The sequence below is a fragment of the Phyllobates terribilis genome, unplaced genomic scaffold, assembly GCF_046119375.1.
Source record: "Phyllobates terribilis strain yellow unplaced genomic scaffold, ASM4611937v1 Scaffold_2__4_contigs__length_985480577, whole genome shotgun sequence".
NCBI classification, from domain to species: Eukaryota; Metazoa; Chordata; class Amphibia; order Anura; family Dendrobatidae; genus Phyllobates; species Phyllobates terribilis.
The window spans coordinates 206,528,241-206,549,991 of NW_027362762.1; the positions used below are offsets into that span (position 1 = coordinate 206,528,241).

Sequence of the window (21,751 nt, forward strand, 5' to 3'; positions counted from 1 at the left end):
ATTATGAGGGTGAAGATGTGGCAGGACGACAAAATTCTTCTTGTTCCTCCTGACTGTTCTGCAACCCTTTCATCCTTACTGCTATTTCAAACAGAGCTTCTTTTCCTTTAGTTAGCTGTTGATCATCTAGAAGAATCCGATGCATTGGGTCTACATAAACAGCTGTCAAAAGAATGTTATTTTGTAATAGTAGCTCCTCTCTCCGTTTCATTGATGTAGCAATGCCACTAGCAATTAACCCTCCTCTTTGGGACAGGCGAAACATCAGGTTCTTCCACTCCTTTAAGAAAATACCTGGAGTTAAGTCCTCTGCTTGTAATTTTTTAGTCACTGTAAATGGGTGCTCTAGCAATTTTTCCAGCTCGGTCACCTGATTCCACTGACTTTCATTTAGCGTCAGTTGAGGGTTAGCCATGTCTACAAGAAAGGTTTTCAGTTCAACCAAGCGCTGAATCATTAAGTACTGCCCCATCGTGTGGCTTGATCAATAATTGCCCCTTTTCCAGCACGTCTCTTCAAAATTGAGTCAACTTTAGGGGTTCTGGCAACAGTAGCCAATTTTCTCAACTTGCCAATCAGTGCAGCAGCATGTCCTTCTTGCAGACTGTCTCTTATAGCCAGCTGTAGCGTATGCACAACACAGCGCATGTGATGAATGAAAGAACGTATTGACACAGTTTCAACAAGATCATCTAAACTATCATGTTGCTGTTCATCTGAAGAAACTTCAGTTTGCTCCTCAGTTACAATACTGTGTTCCTCTATTTCAAACATTTCTGTGTCTGTGGACCCAGAATGTTCTTCTAGCTGCTGGTCACCATCATTACTCTCATTCATTAGCTTAATAGTACTTATCATATTTGAAGCATTGTCAGTTACGACAGAAAGAACTTGCTCTTTTTTAAGTTCATAGTCTTGCAGAACCTTTTCCACTAAGACCTGGAGAAACTCACTGCTGTGATGAGCTTTGGTGTCTTTTACTGCCAATGTCTTGGTAACTATTTCATTTTTGTCACAAACAAATCGGACATTGATGACAAAATAGTTCACTCTGTGACGTGTGCAGGCATCCATTTTAAGAAACAGAAAGAGTCCCTTGAGAGTTTTTTTTAAGTTCTTCCTTTTGTTTAAAAGCTTCTTCGATTACAAATTTTCTAATACTCTCTCTCTCCAGAGAAACACCAAGCTTGCAGGCCATTTCCCCATTCAGATACATAAAAGCTGGTCGTGAAAATAATGAAATAGGCACACTATCCTTTACAACAAGCTCTATGATCTGTTTTTTTTAAATGTATCTACTGTCATTGTCACAGTAACTTTGTCACTGACAAAATATCTTGCAACTGAAGGCAGCAAAGTTCTCTGCTCCTTTGTTTGGCTGGAAGAGCTGGGCACTGGTTCATTGGTTTGGATGCAGTCTTTCTCATCCACTGCTTTAAGTACTTCTGGATGAAAGCGCTGTAAATGTCTCTTTAGATTAGAAGCTCTGGTAGGAGTATTTTTATCTTTGCCTGAATATGCACTGATCTTTGCTTCACAGCATTTGTTTTCGTCTGGATCATTTGTCATACACTGACAGACATAATGTTTTCTATCTTGAGTGATGGTGAAATGTTCAAATACAGCTGATTTAATGTGGCGCTTCTTTGACATTCTCAGGTTTTTAATTCTGTATTCACAATCCAAATGACAATTGTTTTTCCTAAAAACAATTGTACAAAATTATTGGCAGGTCGTACAACTGATATAGTGGTCAGTAATACTGTTATTCCTCATGTACTCACAGTTAACTGATGCAAAGTTTGTTGAAAGGATAATACTTCTTACAGCCTTCCTCTTCTGAGTAGCAGCTGTGAGATGCTTGAAAGACGCACACCTAGTAAACATCTAGTCTAGAGGAGGAGCTTTACTACTAAGAATTTGCAACACATTTTCACTTTCAGTTTCATACACTGTACGTAGGGGGGTTGGGGCAGCATGAGGTTAAGCAAGTATAAGATTAGATAAGGGCAGTGGAGAACAGTGACACACAAGAAGTAAGAAATGTCTCTATCTCCAGCAGAACTGCTTATCACTGATGTTCATAGTTTGATAGAACATATATATTTGAGTAATATTTATAAAATTCATATGAAAGTTCAATTATGAAATATTAATACATTTTTTTAAAGCTGGAATCGGAGTCGGTACATTTCTACTGACTCCGACTCCAACCAAAACTAACTCCGACTCCACGACTCCGACTCCACAGCCCTGAAGCATAGAGAACCTCCACAACATGATGAGCTCAGGTCAGGATTGAATCAATGCATTTATTTTTAAAGATGTACATGTAGTATATGGTGCCAAACAAGGAGATATTACTTCAGTATCTAATTACTTCAGATATTGCACTACAGTGCAGTGACTGTACACTGCACAACTAAATTGTAAGCCCATTGGAAATGAAAAGCAGAGAAATGTGCTCAAGCGTGTTCTGTTTTTCCTTACAAATCCTGAAGCTCTTAGCCTTTGCAACTGAAATGCCAAAATCAAGAAAGGAAGTTTGCTGTAGCCTGTAAACTAAAATGAATGAAAGCTTAGACTGAAACATACCCCACCCTATTTCCTAGCAATATATGAATAAGCTCTCAGATAAAAGTGTTGCCTTGATTTTTTTTTGGTACATAGGAAACTTGGATACATATTTCCAGGCTATACTTGTTGCAGCGTCAACCACCTACTAAACCTCCAAACTGAATAATTAATGTTTCTCGTATGATTTTAGTAGAGGGGGCTTATAGTTCAAAAGCAGTCATAGTAGCAATGTCTGAGCCATGGTAACCAAAAAAGAAGCATTTTCTTTACCACATTTATTGCATATATTCTTAGTGTGATTTCACACATTGCAGGCTTATTTGCTGGCTGTTCTGATTCAATCAAGGCTTTGGAAAAAATAAAAACGGTTTTGAATGCTAGGTGTTTTTTCCTCCATTGAAGTAAATTTGTTAGCTAGAGCAGATATCATTAAAAGGGTTATCCACTATTTGGACAACCCCTTATTGATCTATGTTTGGCCCTGATAAAATAAAAAAGCCTATACTCACCTCCCGTGCTGAAGTCGCACTCGCTCTCCCCAGGGCTACTGTGCTGTTGTTTCGACATGTGACGCCGGCGCCCAATCAGCGCTGGCGTCACTGTCCCCACCTTCAGACAAATCGAACATGAAGAGAAAGCCCAGGCTGCGGCTCCTCTCTCACTTCCTCTTCATATTCAATTCGACAGGAGGCGGGGACAGTGACTCCGGAGCTGATTGGGCGCCGGGCATCACAACAACAGCACGCGAACCCCGGGGAGAGCGAGTGCTGACACCGTGGGAACAGCGCCGGCACGGGAGGGGAGTATAAGCTTTTTTCTTTTATGGGGGGCCAAGCGTAAGGGATGACGGAGTTGCCAAGTAGTGGATAACTTCTTTAATACTTAATTTTGACTCCTGAGTTTTCTGCCTGTAAGTTCCTTCAGTGATGAATACTAATTGCCAGAAGCTTGATTAAGGGCAGGTGCAGATGGCCATAGACTCTCTCATCCAAGATGCAAATAATATAGTGTGATCCACTTCTCTTCTCTTGGATGAGAAGAGAATGGAGAAAAAAATGCCTCCATCTTCTTCATTCTGTGAGGCTGTGGAAGAAGGACTACACTCAGATGTCATTCGAGTGCAGCCCGATGTTTCTCACGCACTCATTGATTTTTTACTGGATATGTGCACGGCCCCATAGACTAACATTGGTCCAGGTGTGATCCGATGTTTTGTTGACTGTGGACTTCAAATCCAATCTTTCTGATAGGTAATGTAAGCCTCTAAGTATGTTATACACAAACCAACAGTTAATCACTAGGCAATCTGGTGCTTCTTGACCATTCTATATACCTATCCATATGTCAGCTGATTTTACAAGACAACGAGACATATAAAATCCTAGTCAGGGATACGACACCTAAATACACGGACATCTTAGGAAATCTATTGGTCGAGGAATGGACAAAAAGCTAATCTTGAAAAATGAATTTGAATTTATGGCACCTGATTTTCCCACGTACTATGCCCTGCTCAAGGTTCATAAAGGGCTAAACCGACTTAGACGACCAACAGAATTAGGAGTTGACTCTGCTAGTCAAAATGTTGGGATCTATGTTGATAAGGTACTTTGTTTTTTAGTCACGTTTTTACCTTCTTATATTAGAGACACTTTAGATCTCCTTGTTAAACTTGATGGTTATCAATGATGATACTTTTCTTGTGTGCACTGTATAGCAGTATTCCACACAGAGCTGTCAATCATTTTCTTAAATCTAGAGCAAAACAGTGTGGGAACATAACCATTTTCTCGCTAACCTACTTTTATTCATACTTACCCATAATTACTTTCTTTTCAATTGGAAAATGTCCCACCTGCTCAGGGGGACCCCGATGGAGAGTGTCTGTCCCCCTTCGTATTGTAGCATCGGCGTCTCTGCCCCGTACTAGGCAGAGAGGCCGTCCCTCTCACCTCCCCGCTCCTGGCGCGGCGTCCTCCAGCGCTTCTCTCCCCGCTGCTTCCGGCACGCGCGCGCTCCCCCTCTCTTAAAGGGACCGCGCGCGCCGTCCTAAGGAGTCCCCGGCCAATTGCCGGAGGACCTCCCATATTTAAGGCACCTCCTCCAAAATGGAGGTGCCCGAGCAATGTTGTTGCAAAGCCTTCACTCTGCTTCAGCCCTCAGGTCCCGTTACCAGTTACCAGCCAGTCACCTGCCAGATTCCTGCTTGTTACCTGCCAGTCACCTGCCGGATTCCTGCCAGTTACCTGCCGGATTCCTGCTTGATACCTGCCTGATATCCGTTTACCTGCTTGCAAGCCTGCGGTCCGACGGTCTGCTTTCCTACACCTGTCAGTCTGTCTATGGACCAGCCTGCTCGCTCACCTGGGAGCGCTCATCTGCTACCTGCCTGCTAGCCTACCTGGAGGCTCCGCCGTCACTTGCCGTGACCACCTGCCTGTCCAGAGACTCTCGCCTGCTCACCTGGGAGCGCTCATCTGCTACCTGTCTGCTAGCCTACCTGGAGGCTCTGCCGTCACTTGCCGTGACCACCTGCCTGTCCAGAGACTCTTGCCTGCTCACCTGGGAGCGCTCACCTGCTACCTGTCTGCTAGCCTACCTGGAGGCTCTGCCGTCACTTGCCGTGACCACCTGCCCGTCCAGAGACTCTCGCCCGCTCACCTGGGAGCGCTCACCAGCCACCTGCCTGCTGTCCTTCTACCCAGAGACTGTCCCTGTCACTTGCCGTGAGTACCCGTCCTTTTACCCAGAGACTGTCCCTGTCACTTGCCGTGACTACCTGCCCCTCTACCCAGAGACTGTCCCTGTCACTTGCCGTGACTACCTGCCCGTCTTCCCTGGGAGCCACCCGCTTCCTTACATGGACTGCCCCCTTGTATAGTTGCACAGAGGTTCCACCTCCCAGACCCGTTACACGTATGCAAACCTCTTCCTAGGCTGGTGAGAGGAAATGGTGGCCTTGCAAGAGGAAACCTGGTGGAACACTAAACAATGTTTTGGGCAAGGTTTATCGATGATGTCTTTGTCCTTTGGTCCAAATCCCGGTGTTTAAATAGTTATGATATTGGTCTAAGATTTACATCTGAAATAAATCACATGAAATTGCCATTCCTGGGCCTGGTCATTAGTAGACGCAGTCAGGGTAACCTGGTAACACAAACATATCGTAATCCAACGTCAACTGACAACCTATTAAATTGGCAAAGTCAACACCCGGTTCCACTTAAAATGGTATACCTAAAGGACAATACCTTTGTATTAGAAGGAATTGATCTCAAATTGATGATTTTCCAATACAAGCTAGTGACTTAAAGACCAGGTTTATACAAAGAGGGTATCCAACCAATCTTTTGGATCCAGCCTTCAATAATGCCCTAAATCAGGATAGACAGTCACTACTGCACCCCAAAGTTAAAGGAGATATGAGGAAAATAGCAAGGGTTATTGGCACGTTCGAAACCCAAGCAAATAAAGTCTATCGGATAATTAAAAAACACTGGCGTATACCCCATGAGGATCTGGACCTAAATTACATCGTCCCGTCTAAACCCATACATCACATACAGAAAAGGTCGATCCATCTGTGACTGGCTGGTCCACAGCTTCTATAAAAAGCAGATACAACCAGTTACATGGTTATACCGCAGAACCTGTAGTACCTACAGAAGCGGGGACTGCAGTTTTTGTAACTAGATCACAAGGTGTAGATGCTTCACCAGTGCGTTGTCATCAAAACAATTCTATTAGAGATTTCGCTAATTGTAAGATAGTAGGTGTTGTACATATGGTCACATGATCTTGCCCCTTGAACTATATAGGAAAAACTAAAAGGGAGTTGAGAAGACGTATTATTGAACATTATGGTGATATCAGGCACAAGAGAGACATTCCTATTGCCAGACATATTAGAGATTACCATCAAAACAACATGGGGACAAGGATTCTAATTAAGTTGATGCTCTGGTAATTGGAAAATATATGATGTCATCAAACATGGATCATTTACAGTGGTGGCCAAAAGTATTGGCACCCCTGCAATTCTGTCAGATAATACTCAGTTTCTTCCTGAAAATGATTGCAATCACAAATTCTTTGGTATTATTATCTTCATTAAATTTGTCTTCAATGAAAAAACACAAAAAGAATTGTCCTAAAGCCAAATTGGATATAATTCCACACCAAACCAAAAAAGGGGGTGGACAAAAGTATTGGCACTGTTTGAAAAATTCATGTGATGCTTCTCTAATTCGTGTAATTAACAGCACCTGTAACTTACCTGTGGAACCTAACAGGTGTTGGCAATAACTAAATCACACTTGCAGCCAGTTAACATGGATTAAAGTTGACTCAACCTCTGTCCTGTGTCCTTGTGTGTACCACATTGAGCATGGAGAAAAGAAAGAAGACCAAAGAACTGTCTGAGGACTTGAGAAACCAAATTGTGAGGAAGCATGAGCAATCTCAAGGCTACAAGTCCATCTCCAAAGACCTGAATGTTCCTGTGTCTTCCTTGCGCAGTGTCATCAAGAAGTTTAAAGCCCATGGCACTGTGGCTAACCTCCCTAGATGTGGACGGAAAAGAAAAATTGACGAGAGATTTCAACGCAAGATTGTGCGGATGGTGGATAAAGAACCTCGACTAACATCCAAACAAGTTCAAGCTGCCCTGCAGTCCGAGGGTACAACAGTGTCAACCCGTACTATCCGTCGGCATCTGAATGAAAAGGGACTGTATGGTAGGTTACCCAGGAAGACCCCACTTCTTACCCCGAGACATAAAAAAGCCAGGCTGGAGTTTGCCAAAACTTACCTGAGAAAGCCTAAAACGTTTTGGAAGAATGTTCTCTGGTCAGATGAGACAAAAGTAGAGCTTTTTGGGAAAAAGCATCAACATAGAGTGTACAGGAAAAAAAAGAAGCATTCAAAGAAAAGAACACGGTCCCTACAGTCAAACATGGCGGAGGTTCCCTGATGTTTTGGGGTTGCTTTGCTGCCTCTGGCACTGGACTGCTTGACCGTGTGCATGGCATTATGAAGTCTGAAGACTACCAACAAATTTTGCAGCATAATGTAGGGCCCAGTGTGAGAAAGCTGGGTCTCCCTCAGAGGTCATGGGTCTTCCAGCAGGACAATGACCCAAAACACACTTCCAAAAGCACTATAAAATGGTTTGAGAGAAAGCACTGGAGACTTCTAAGGTGGCCAGCAATGAGTCCAGACCTGAATCCCATAGAACACCTGTGGAGAGATCTCAAAATGGCAGTTTGGAGAAGGCACCCTTCAAATATCAGGGACCTGGAGCAGTTTGCCAAAGAAGAATGGTCTACAATTCCAGCAGAGCATTGTAAGAAACTCATTGATGGTTACCGGAAGCGGTTGTTCGCAGTTATTTTGGCTAAAGGTTGTGCAACCAAGCATTAGGCTGAGGGTGCCAATACTTTTGTCTGGCCCATTTTTGGAGTTTTGTGTGAAATGATCAATGATTTGATTTTTTGCTTCATTCTCTTTTGTGTTTTTTCCTTGCAAGCAAATTAAATGAAGATAATAAGACCAAAGAATTTGTGATTGCAATCATTTTCAGGAAGAAACTGAGTATTATCTGACAGAATTGCAGGGGTGCCAATACTTTTGGCCACCACTGTATATAGTGGGAGAATATATCCTTATGCGCACACTATCAGCTGTGCATCATATTTCCATGTATCCTTCATCCCAAGATCTCCTGTGGAACCATCATCCGGAGAGGAAATGCATCGAGATATGACATGTGGACTGATAACTACCCTGACACATTCAATTTACAATTTATATTGAAGAAGTTTTTTCTTTTGCAGCATAGCAGGTGGATCATTTATCACTAGAACACGTGATTTGCTAAGCCAACCTGCTGGACCTTATTTTTTCTTTGTCTGTTGGTTAGAAGGACTTTTAGTGCTACTTATTCTCTATAGGTCTCTTCACCAATATGCTGATTACATGTGCAGCACTCAGCTATTTTTATGAATTCCTTGCTGCTGTCTAGGACCAATAGTCGCCCCTATCTCTGGTGATGAAATGGTTTTGAACCCTTGCACCCAATGAATCATCTTGAGGGTGATATAGGGCTATACAGTGTGTACTAGGGAGAGATGACATGTGAGTGGGGGCACTGACTGTGCGTTCCAATCAGGGTGCCATCCCCTGCGGTCAGGCAGCTTTTTTTTATAGGGTGTATTAGAAACATCTGTAATTCCCCCACGCCTGATTTTTTTTTTTTCTTAGTCTGTGATCTGACTGTGTTATGCATTAGGTCTGGTAGTCTTTGAGCCTTAGAGCCAATTCCCTACATCAATCTGCACAACTGCTGAACCAGGTCAGGGCATCTCAAGGACAGACCACGTTGAGTGGGCGCGTAATTTGCATATGTTATCTAGGGTGCCAGCCTCCGCAGTCACGCAGCATCTGAGATTACTGAAGTGCAGGATGTTTGTCTAATACTGCGGATACTTCTTATTAGTTTGCACACCAACTGCTTTTGAGTGTGCTGTTTTGTACATATTACATAGTAAATTGTTTGTTGGGGTCATGGTATTTAAATTAATCTAATAAAAGTAACGTTTTAGGGTATATATGTCAGCTGAATTTTGACCCATCCTCTATTACCTATTTGGTTAGTCGGATCGCACTCGGACAGCAAATACGCACGTCTGCACCTGCCCTAAGACTGACAGTGACACCCCTTCAACATACACACAGGTCGCAGCACAAGGAAATTAATACGTGCAAGGCTTGACACATCATAATAAATTATCACCTATTGAAAGGATAGATAAGAAGTTGCTGGTCACGGAGGTTTGACTATTGAGAGTCACACGAATCTTGTGAACAGGGCTCAGGAGCTCCATATATGAATGGAACAATGGTATTGCATGTGTGGTCATGATGTGCCATTAAAGTCTTTTTCAGACAGGTATAATGCAACTGCATTTTAAGCTGGATTTACACTGCTGATTATTGCGAACAAGCGTTCTCACATACGCGCTATTCTCGATAATTAGGCAGTGTAAAAACACTAATTTGTCAGGGGTACTGATTTCTAATCAGTGTTAAAAATCATAGTTATGATTTCCCTATACCGTTCTGTTCCAATTCTCTAATGGTACGTCACCCAACTTTTCCGTCTTGACTCCCATGCAGATTTCTCTATATTTCTCTACCCCTATGTCCTACTGCTTTGTGACCCAGCCACCCCCCACTTTCATTTATGGCCTTGTTTACTCTGTCTTGAGCATCCAGCATCTGGTTCAATCTAATCAGCTGATCAAGATGAGCACAGACCACTCCCATCTGCTTCGCAGCTGAATGCATTCTGTAGCCCATATATTGAGAACTAGGAGTCTGTGTCAGACTGAAGTCTGTGTCCCTCAGCTTAATTGTCCATGAGCTGAAGTGTCTGAAATTTGAATTAATCCTGAATTGAACCTGAAGTGAACTGAAGGTAACTGGATACTTTGTCGCAGTAAACAATGTTTGTCTTTGTTTTCACTCTCACCCCCTTAATCCTTCACTTCTTTCAACCACCCCTAATCCCTACACCTAGTAAGGAACTCTTCATCTCTCCCTCCATTCTCCCCACCCATCTCACCTCCTCCTCAGAGCTATTCCACAACATACAATCCTTTGTCTCCAAACACAGACAGCCACCTCATGCCCTCTCCTGCTCCCACCTAATAACGCTTTCTCTGCTCCTCCTTACTGCCGGAAACATCTCTCCAAATCCCGGCCCTCCTCACCACATCCCTACAATCACTTCCACCTCCTACCCACGATCTATCCCAAACTCTCGTAACCCTTCTAACCTTATACCCATCCACCTAGCCCCCGCTTCCCCAGTTCCACTAACAGGAGCTCTATGGAACGCTCGCTCTGTCTGCAATAAACTTTCCTACATTCACGATCTCTTCATCACTAACAAGCTTTCCTTCCGCGGCATCACTGAAACCTGGCTCACCCCCTCCGACATAGCCTCTCCTGCTGCACTTTCGTATGGCGGATTCCACCTCTCGCATACCCCCCGCCCCACCGGCAAGCACGGTGGAGGAATAGGTTTCCTCCTCTCAGAAAACTGCTCCTTCACCCATATCCCACTGCCGCCCGCAATTACTCTCCTCTCTTTTGAAGTGCACTGCGTGCGCATCTACTCCCCATCCAACCTCCAACTAGCTGTCATTTACCGCCCCCCAGGATCAACCACCACTTTCGTTGACCACTTCACCACCTGGCTACTTCATTTCCTCTCCGTTGACATCCCCACTATCCTCATGTGCGACTTTAACATCCCCATTGACACTTCCCTCTCAGCTGCCTCTAAGCTTCTATCCCTCACTTCCTCCTTTGGTCTTACTCAGTGGTCTTCCACACACACCCACAAAGACGGCCACATGCTGGCCCTCATCTTCACCCGCCTCTGTTCCCTATCTAACCTCTCTAACTCACCTCTCCCTCTTTCTGACCACAACCTACTCACATTCTCTTCTCTCTCCTCCCCGGGGCAACAATCCCCACTCCACAAACTTGCATACCCTCGTAGAAATCTCAAACACCTTGACCTACACTCTCTCTCTGAATCCCTCCTCCCTCTTACAGACATTAGTTCCTTACATGATGCAGATGCTGCTGCCACTTTAGACAACACCACAACAGCTGCAGCTCTCAATTTGGTCACCCCCCCTCACACATACCAAGGCTCGCACAATCAACAGACAACCCTGGCACACCAGCCTAACTAAAGAACTGCGACGGGCCTCCAGGGTTGCTGAACGTAGATGGAAAAGGTCCCACTCCCATGAGCACTTCATCGCATTCAAACAGTCCCTCACTACCTTCAAGTCCACACTCACTGCAGCAAAACAAACATACTTTGCATCTCTCATATCCTCCCTGTCTCACAACCCTAAACAACTATTCAACACCTTCAATTCTCTCCTGCGTCCCCCAGTGCCTCTTCCCTCTCCTCTTATTTCAGCAGAAGACTTTGCCTCATTCTTCAAGCAGAAGATTGACACCATCAGACAAAGTTTTTGCCTAAAGCCCCCACCGCCCCTCCCCACACCTACTCAACCCTCCTCCTCCAAAACTACATTCTCCACCATTTCTGAAGATCAACTTTCCTCCTTACTCTCCAAATCACATCTCACCACCTGTAAACTTGACCCAATCCCTTCCCACCTCATCCCAAACCTTACCACTATCTTCATCCCAGCCCTAGCCCACCTCTTCAACCTGTCACTAACAACTGGTGTCTTCCCCTCATGCTTCAAACATGCCTCAATCACACCCATCCTCAAAAAGCCCTCCCTTGACCCATCCTCCGTGTCTAACTATCGCCCCATATCACTTCTCCCCTATGCCTCAAAACTACTGGAACAACACTTCCATTCTGAACTGTCCTCCCACCTCTCCTCCTGCTCCCTCTTTGACCGCCTACAATCTGGTTTCCGACCGCACCATTCTACTGAAACTGCACTGACTAAAGTCACAAACGACCTACTAACCGCCAAATCTAAGCGACACTACTCTGTCCTCGTCCTCCTCCTCCTAGACCTGTCATCTGCCTTTGACACAGTAGATCATTCCCTCTTACTCCAGACTCTCTCATCTCTCGGCATCACAGACTTGGCCCTATCCTGGATCTCCTCATACCTAACAGACCGGACATTCAGTGTCTCCCACTCACACACCACCTCCTCATCTCTCCCCCTATCTGTCGGTGTCCCCCAAGGTTCAGTTCTAGGACCCCTGCTCTTCTCCATCTACACCTTAGGCCTGGGACAGCTCATAGAGTCTCATGGCTTTCATTATCACCTCTATGCTGATGACACACAGATCTACCTCTCTGGACCCGATATCACCTCCTTATTAACCAAAATCCCACAATGTCTGTCTGCTATTTCATCCTTCTTCTCTGCCAGATTTCTAAAACTTAACATGGACAAAACAGAATTCATCATCTTTCCGCCATCTCATTCAACCCTCCCAACTGACCTATCTATCAACGTCAATGGCTGCCCACTCTCCCCAGTCCCTCAAGCTCGCTGCCTTGGGGTAACCCTGGACTCGGAACTCTCCTTCAAACCACATATCCAAGCCCTTTCCACTTCCTGCCGACTCCAACTCAAAAATATCTCCCGGATCCGCACATTCCTAAACCATGAATCTGCAAAAACACTAGTGCACGCCCTCATCATCTCCCACCTTGACTACTGCAACCTCCTGCTCTGTGGCCTCCCTTCCAACACTCTCGCACCCCTCCAATCTATCCTAAACTCTGCTGCTCGACTAATCAACCTCTCCCCCCCGCTATTCCCCGGCCTCTCCACTCTGTCAATCTCTTCACTGGCTCCCCATTGCTCAGAGACTCCAGTTCAAAACCCTAACCATGACATACAAAGCCATTCACAACCTGTCTCCTCCATATATCTCCGACCTAGTCTCCCGTTACATACCTGCACGCAACCTCCGATCCTCACAAGATCTCCTGCTCTACTCCCCTCTTATCTCCTCCTCCCACAACCGTATACAAGATTTTTCCCGTGCTTCCGCCCTACTCTGGAACTCTCTACCCCAACGTATCAGACTCTCGCCTACCGTGGAAACCTTCAAAAGGAACCTGAAGACCCACCTCTTCCGACAAGCCTACAACCTGCAGTAACCACCGCTCCACCATACCGCTGCACGACCAGCTCTACCCTCACCTACTGTATCCTCACCCATCCCTCGTAGATTGTGAGCCCTCGCGGGCAGGGTCCTCGCTCCTCCTGTACCAGTCGCTGTCGCATTGTGTTCAAGATTATTGTAATTGTTCTTGTATTATACCCCTTTTTCACATGTAAAGCGCCATGGAATAAATGGCGCTATAATAATAAATAATAATAATAATAAAAGTTATCAGCAGCACATGTCCTACTGAGAACAATGGCAAGAATGGTGGTGCTGAGAACAATGGCACAACAAGTGCTGCCAAAAACAATGACAAGCTAGGTGCACAGAAAAATGTATTACTGATCGTTCTATGAGCATAGAAAATGCGGTCTGTCTGTTTATCTAGGTTATTAAACGACAGCCAATCAATAAAAAAAGTAGATGGTTGGCGGTCGATTAACGCTGCAAGTTGAGTGGTGTAAACCCGTCTTTTAGTCTATGCTACAGCCATAATGCCTGTATCTGTATAGATCATTTCTAGAACATTTCTTATGGAATTAGCACAAGTAACCTTGGTTTGTGAGGCTGAATATTTACCAGGAGTCAAAATTGTAGATCATTTCATACCCCTAAAAGTGAACTATTTGGCAAAAGATGGGTGTCCTATGCAATTACTTCCAAAGTGTCATAAAAAATGTTTATAACCAATGTCCTAAAAACTAAATAATGGCATCATTATAGTAAAAGATCATAGGGTTTGAAGAAGATCCTTATTAGAAAATGTTATTTCTAAAATACCGTAACTGCAAGCCAGAGAAGGTTTTCATTGTGTATTGCTGAAAACAAATATTTAATGTCAGTTATCAAATAGACTCAACAAGTATTTATAAGTGATAGCTGGTTAAACAAACTAAGAGGACTAAAATACTCTCCAAGGTCAAAAGCCATCACTCTGAACAGTTAGGTTCTGGACAGAAACAGGCAAAACAGGTTAATGTGCAATTTTATGGTCTATAGAATCCATGAACAGAGGGGAAGAAAAACACACATCTGTACTGAATGCTAGGAAATGGGGTTGGGGGGATGAAGATCATTGAATATACAACAATGTAAATAACTTGGCTGCACTGAAAAACACAGACTGAAACAACAAAACAAAGCAAATATTTTGTTCACTAAAAAAAGCGATGTACAAGGGCTGAACAAGTGAATCCACCTCATTTGACTAACAAAGTTTTCTTCCGCTAATTAGCGTTACTTACCCAGTTCATTTTTTTAAGTTAGTAATTGTGAAGATAAAAAAGCTGAACACTAGATATATTCCATAACTTCCAGACTAGGTATCTAACAAATATGTACAGTATATGTAACTAATGATGCCCACAAAATCTACTATAATATACAATATAGCACTATGAGGTAGTCAGGAAGTGTGGCTTTCCTCAAAAAACCTGTCTCACAATAATTTAACAAAGCGACCTGCTTCTCAAACAAGAAATGAAATGATTTTGGAAGATGACTAACACCACAAAATTATGCCTTGTTATTGTCTCTTAACCATGCTAAGCAAGGAATGAGGTTGCATTTACACCCTAACATACCAAGTCTTTCCACCGTTTCTCTGCATAATCACTTAATCTTGCGGGGAAACAGCTGTTTTAACTGTAAGACAGCTCTGCAGATGGTAATCGTCCACAGTTTTGCAGGTGTAAAAGCTGTTTTCTTGCAAGATTAAGTGACTGTGCAGAGAAACAGTGGAAAATCCACAGCGGCATAGGGTTGTTGAAGTTTCAGGCCATTGCGGTTTTCAGCTTTTTACCCAAGGAAGCTGTAGCAGCGTAACGTTCTGGTCTTTCCTGCCACACCTGAGTCTTTTGATATAAATATAACCATTTCCTGAAGAAGTAGTGGGATACACTTGGAATACACTTTGAAACGCGTAGAAAAAATAAAAGAAACCGTTATTTTTATACTATCTCTGACGTTTCTTCTCCATCTGGCAGCGCGGATATGGACCACAAACTTTCCTTGCTTTTATACCTGTTCTTAGCTCATTTTAAAATATACAGTACAGACCAAAAGTTTGGACACACCTTTTCATTTAGAGATTTTTCTGTATTTTCATGACTTTGAAAATTGTACATTCACACTGAAGGTATCAAAACTATGAATTATCACATGTGGAATTATATACTTAACAAAAAAGTGTGAAACAACTGAAAATATGTCTTATATTCCAGGTTCTTCAAAGTAGCCACCTTTTGCTTTGATGACTGCTTTGGACACTCTTGGCATTCTCTTGATGAGCTTCAAGAGGTAGTCACCGGAAATGGTCTTCCAACAATCTTGAAGGAGTTCCCAGAGATGCTTAGCACTTGTTGGCCCTTTTGCCTTCACTCTGCGGTCCAGCTCACCCCAAACCATCTCGATTGGGTTCAGGTCTGGTGACTGTGGAGGCCAGGTCATCTGGCGTAGCACCCCATCACTCTCCTTCTTGGTCAAATAGCCCTTACACAGCCAGGAGGTGTGTTTGGGGTCATTGTCCTGTTGAAAAATAAATGATGGTCCAACTAAGCGCAAACAGCATGACGCTGCAAGATGCTGTGGTAGCCATGCTGGTTCAGTATGCCTTCAATTTTGAATAAATCCCCAACAGTGTCACCAGCAAAGTACCCCCACACCATCACACCTCCTCCTCCATGCTTCACGGTGGGAACCAGGCATGTAGAGTCCATCCGTTCACTTTTTCTGTGTCGCACAAAGACACGGTGGTTGGAACCAAAGTTCTCAAATTTGGACTCATCAGATCAAAGCACAGATTTCCACTGGTCTAATGTCCATTCCTTGTGTTCTTTAGCCCAAACAAGTCTCTTCTGCTTGTTGCCTGTCCTTAGCAGTGGTTTCCTAGCAGCTATTTTACCATGAAGGCCTGCTGCACAACGTCTCCTCTTAACAGTTGTTGTAGAGATGTGTCTGCTGCTAGAACTCTGTGTGGGATTGACCTGGTCTCTAATCTGAGCTGCTGTTAACCTGCGATTTCTGAGGCTGGTGACTCGGATAATCTTATCCTCAGAAGCAGAGGTGACTCTTGGTCTTCCTTTCCTGGGGCGGTCCTCATGTGAGCCAGTTTCTTTGTAGCGCTTAATGGTTTTTGCAACTGCACTTGGGGACACATTCAAAGTTTTCCCAATTTTTCAGACTGACTGACCTTCATTTCTTAAAGTAATGATGGCCACTCGTTTTTCTTTACTTAGCTTCTTTTTTCTTGCCATAATACAAATTCTAACAGTCTATTCAGTAGGACTATCAGCTGTTTATCCACCTGACTTCTGCACAACACAACTGATGGTCCCAACCCCATTTATAAGGCAAGAAATCCCACTTATTAAACCTGACAGGGCACACCTGTGAAGTGAAAACCATTTCCGGTGACTACCTCTTGAAGCTCATCAAGAGAATGCCAAGAGTGTGCAAAGCAGTCATCAAAGAAAAAGGTGGCTACTTTGAAGAACCTAAAATATAAGACATATTTTCAGTTGTTTCACACTTTTTTGTTAAGTATATAATTACACATGTGTTAATTCATAGTTTTGATGCCTTCAGTGTGAATGTACAATTTTCATAGTCATGAAAATACAGAAAAATCTTTAAATGAGAAGGTGTGTCCAAACTTTTGGTCTGTACTGTAGATGTAACAATTTCTCTTGATACACCGAAATGCAGAAAGATACCTTGATTTAGAAATCTAATTTGACAGCTGATATATTCAATTGCTTGTACTTTGTTAAAGGGAATCTGTCACCAGGTTTTTGCCACTTAACCTGAGAGCCGCAGAATGTAGGTCCAAGACCTTGATGCAAGCAGTATGTCAATTACTGGGCTGCTGGCTGTACTTTTGATAAAATCACTGTTTTATCAGCAAGAGTTTATCACTAGAGGACTAGTAAACCTGCTGCCATGTAGCCTTCCATATTTATGAGCTCTGTATAATGCTACCCCCATCATTAATTCAAAATGTGCACAGAAAGCTGCCAATCACTGGTGTGGGCAATGTTATAAAAAGGTGAGCATTGAGAGAACTGGCTGATCTGCACAAGACAAAGCAGTGATTTTATAAAAACTGAAGCAAGTGACATCAGTGGAATCAGGGTCTCTCCCCCTACATCATGCTGCTCTCAGATACAGTTTCTGCAACAGGATATATTTCTGCATCACAGTTAACAACTTGGGTATTAGGTTAAATAAAGCTGAATTTATAGGTTTTCTCTGAAAAGCCGTAGCATTTTATAGTAAAACATAGCTGTTTGCAAAAAGGGAGCCTGACCATTACCCGTTTCATGCTGCATGCATTAGTGACAGACATTATTATTCACACTTATCACATATTATAACGTTTGATCATATGACTATAAAGAATGTGAAGCACTTCTGTCCATACAATGGCTGGTGGAGGAGCAGGTGACCAGACCAGTCCATCAGTCTCTCCGAAAGAAAAGCAGCATCCCAAGAGGGGTAAATTACAATTTGAGAAGGCTAATGAACAGGTCTGGTCACATGCTCCTTCACCAGCCGCCATTGTATGGACAGAAGTGCTGGTCAGTTTGTAAGAAAAGCTGTTCTAACAAGATAAACTGGCCCTTTTAATAAATACTAATGCAATGTTTAAATATATATTAGTTGTGTTGTGACAGTCATAATACTAATAAAGTATTAATAAAAGTTGTGTTTAATATATATATGTATACATTTATTTTTTTTATTTAGTCAAAGAATAGCATTTATATTCCTTAGTGGCAATTTGTAAATAGTTTCAGTACTTATGACACATCATACAGGAAAGTTCAGGCCAGGAACAGGTATTTTCTATATTTTATATACTCATCACCTTTTCCATGTTTTCTATTTGTCTTCACTGTTGGTGTATTAACTACAGCTGTAGATTCAGAATATAACAGTCTTGGTGCATGTTGCATTATCTTTGTTGAAGACGCTAATACTGTGGAATGCATAGGGATATTCTACTCGCTGTCCTCACTTCCATGACTATTTATGTTATGTTAAATTACTGCTGTTTTCTCGATTACTTTTTCAGCGATTATTATCACTTTATTTCTTTGTATATATTGACTAGTGTTTCTATATGTTCTATTTTCCTGGATGAGGGTATTTTACAATTATGACAGTGTGGATAGTTGTTCTATCTAGGTCATAAGCTTGGGGTAATACAAGAATTTGAGTTTTAAATTGCTTTTAACCACTGTCTGTGCAATATACTATTTCATATTTTAATAAGTTGTAAATTAATATGGAATAATTTAATTATTTGGAGGAGCAGTATTAACAGTGCATGTATCTTTTACTTTTTTTTATTCCCCCTTTCCTTTACTATTTTCGGACTGGCACTCCATTTGTAAATCCGGTTATACCTACCTATTTGGTAGCTGGAACCTGAATAAGTCAATGGAGTCTTCTGGCCACTGCTTGGATTTGCTATATGACAGCCTCAATTATAAACAGCAGCCATAACACTGATGAGAGCAGACCCATAAATTATTCTCCAGTCATCACTATTAGGCCACGGCCCCACTATCAGTATTCGGTCAGTATTCTCTCTCAGGAGCGGGAGCCAAAACCAAGTGAGGAACAATCAGAGAAAAGGTATAATAGAAACAAGTCACCGATTCTACATTTATCATCCAGTCCTGCTTGCATGTCTATAGTCCGTTGTCCTTGGATGTGTGCATTTGGAGCCACTGCAAGTCAGCTAAGCGGTGCTAAAGGGTTCTCCTCCCCATTTCTCCCCCTAAAACCAGGCCCAGCATGATCTTTAAATAAAATAATTTATACACATCTACCAACCTCCCAATGCTCCACCATAGTGATGAAACAACCCCCCTGTGCGAGAACTTACTTCCTCCACCAGCGTTGACAGGCATGTGACCTCTGCGGCTAATCAGTAGCTGCAACAACGACTAATGCGTCACCAGTACTGCTGGCAGTGACTGGCACTGGCTGTAGTGATCATATGTTCTTGCTTTAGCATTGATGATATATCCTTAGGATAGGTCATCAATGTCTGATTGGTCAAGGTCCGACACCCGGCAACCCCGCCGATCAGCTGTGATCTGTGCTGGCGGAGGCTGGAGGTGCTCACAAGTGATGAGCGAGCACTAAAATGCTCGGGTACTCGTTGCTCGGGACGAGCAAATTGGAATACTCGGGTGCTCGACCCGAGTAACGAGCCCAATGCAAGTCTATGGGAAACTCTAGCATTTTTCAGGCGGCTCCCCCCGGCGGTCTGCAGAGGGCCTAAAAATTGCCCAAATCGATGGGAACAGTGCACAAATGAGATGGGAACAGCATGGGGAAGACCCCTGGAAGCATCTCTGACTCCCAGATCACTGCTGTCAGCAACGTGGTCAGAGTATTATGCCACTTTTACGGACTCACAATAAAACATACAAAAGCAAAATGGATTTTCCTGGGAAATATGTTAAGGAACATCCTTTCCAGGGTAATGACTTGTATAGAAGGCAAAATAAATAACCAAAACCAAAAATACTCCTCCACAACTTGGGCTATGTTCACAAGTAGCGTTTTTGCACTTTTGAATTGCTTTCAACCAAGACAAATGCATTCACCAGGAAATGTCATTTTAACATTTTACAACCTTATCGGGCCATGTGGTGTGTGACACATCAGACACATGCATAGAGTGCTGAAAAGAAATGGGAACAGCATGGGGAAGATCTCTGGAAGCATCGTTGACTCCCAGGTCACTGCCTAAAAGTGTGCCCATTATAAGTGATCCTTGGCGCATGCAAAGATGCCTCCCGCCATGCACCTGTTGTTGCAGACTTGCAACAATCACCATCCACGTCCTTGTCCAACTGCAGCGTTCAGTTGTCCCTACTCCATTCCTTGGAATGCAAACGCAAGTATGCAGGCAGCCACCCACCCACCCACACACAGGCTGCAATACTATACTGCCAAATTTTTCACAGCTGCTTGCACTTGAAATATGGCCTTTTAGGCTCGTGGAGGCGGAAGCTTTTCACAACCTCATGCCTGCGGCGGCCGGGTGTCCATACTCGGTCCCCAGCCGCCACTATATTTACCGGTATCGCCTCCGCCTTCCACAATCACGGGTCCCACAACATTACCCGTGCCCTCCCCAGTGCACTTACTGGGAAGGACCGCCTAACCACAAACACGTGGACAGGTGAATGTGGCCAGGGACGACTCGCACTTGTTGGTGGTGCTTTGACACACACATCTTTCTTTGTGCATTTAATTTCTTGAATACAGAGTTGGACAATGGCCTGATCTGTAATGCGATTTGAGAAATAAAATGCATAAGCATGGCCGATCCATATTAAAAAAGCAGCCATAGAGTGTTCGGGAACCTTCCCCCACACTTTTCTTAGCCAGGGCTGCTTTTCGGCAGGGTTGGACTGGCCCACCAGAGAACCGGAGGCTCCTCCGGCGGGCCCTGGCTTCTCCTTCAGGAGAGTTCATAGTGTTGAGGTGAGGCCATGATGATAGAGGCCACCATCTGCTTAGTTTTCTGTTACTTGTAATGCAAGTGCAGTATCCAGGCCTTGTTCTTTTTTTATAATAGTCAGCTTGTCAGCATTTTCAGTTGACGGGTGTATGCGCTTATCAGTTATAATTCCACCAGAGGCACTAAAAACCCGCTCTGATAAAACGCTAGCGGCAGGGCAGGCCAGGACCTCCAAGGCATAGAGAGCCAGTTCATTCCACGTATCCAGCTTGGATACCCAATAATTATAAGGTACAGAGGAATCACGGAGGACGTTGGTACGGTCGGCAAGGTACTCCCTCAGCATCTTCCCAAACTTTGCACTCCTTGCGACAGTACCCTGCGCCTCAGGGCCTGTGCGATGGGAGGGTCTGAGAAAACTCTCCCAGAACTTTGATAGTGTTCCCCTGCCTCTGCTGGATTGAAGTTGTGTCTCTCTCGCCTGTACTCCTTGGTTGTCCAACGAAGTGTGCCCTCTGCCGCCAACGTTTTCACATGAGAATTTTTCTAACTGTTTCGGAACAAGGGCCTTCTGGTACTGCCCCATTTTTGTAGACCTGTCCGCCTCAGGAATAAGAGATATAAAGTTCTCCTTGTAGCATGGGTCTAGAAGTGTCACCAACCACTAATGACTGTCACCCAAAATTTTGAGAACGCGAGGGTCATGGGAAAGGCAGCGTAACATAGTAATCTGGCACGCATGGCTGAGTTTAACAGGCAAGACTTCCATGTTCTCACCAAGAGGATGACTGACCAAGCTCTCATCCTCCTCTCTGTCCTCTGGCCATCCACGCTGAACAGACGGTATGACAGCTGTGCAGGTAGTACCGTCTATAGTGCATGAAACTTGCTCCTGTCCTTCCTCCTCCTCTTACTCATTGTCACCCAATGCACGTTGGGATGAGATGAGGCTTGGCTGTGTGTGATCACCCTGTATGGTTCCTTGCTCCA

At 43.7% G+C, this 21,751-nt stretch overlaps 2 protein-coding genes across 2 annotated transcripts in view; both read right to left on the reverse strand.

The window, feature by feature from the left end:
- The window catches only part of RB1 (RB transcriptional corepressor 1), a 282,945-nt gene that overhangs the window by 51,168 nt on the left and 210,026 nt on the right, over positions 1-21,751 (reverse strand). The gene's annotated exons all lie outside the window — the stretch shown is intronic.
- Positions 439-1,948, reverse strand: LOC141203559 (uncharacterized). The gene is made up of 2 exons (XM_073663831.1): positions 1,785-1,948; positions 439-1,702 (listed from the first exon to the last, which is right to left on the reverse strand). The coding sequence occupies exon 2, from the start codon at positions 1,072-1,074 to the stop codon at positions 457-459; it is 618 nt and encodes a 205-aa protein (XP_073519932.1). The 5' UTR covers positions 1,075-1,702; positions 1,785-1,948; the 3' UTR covers positions 439-456.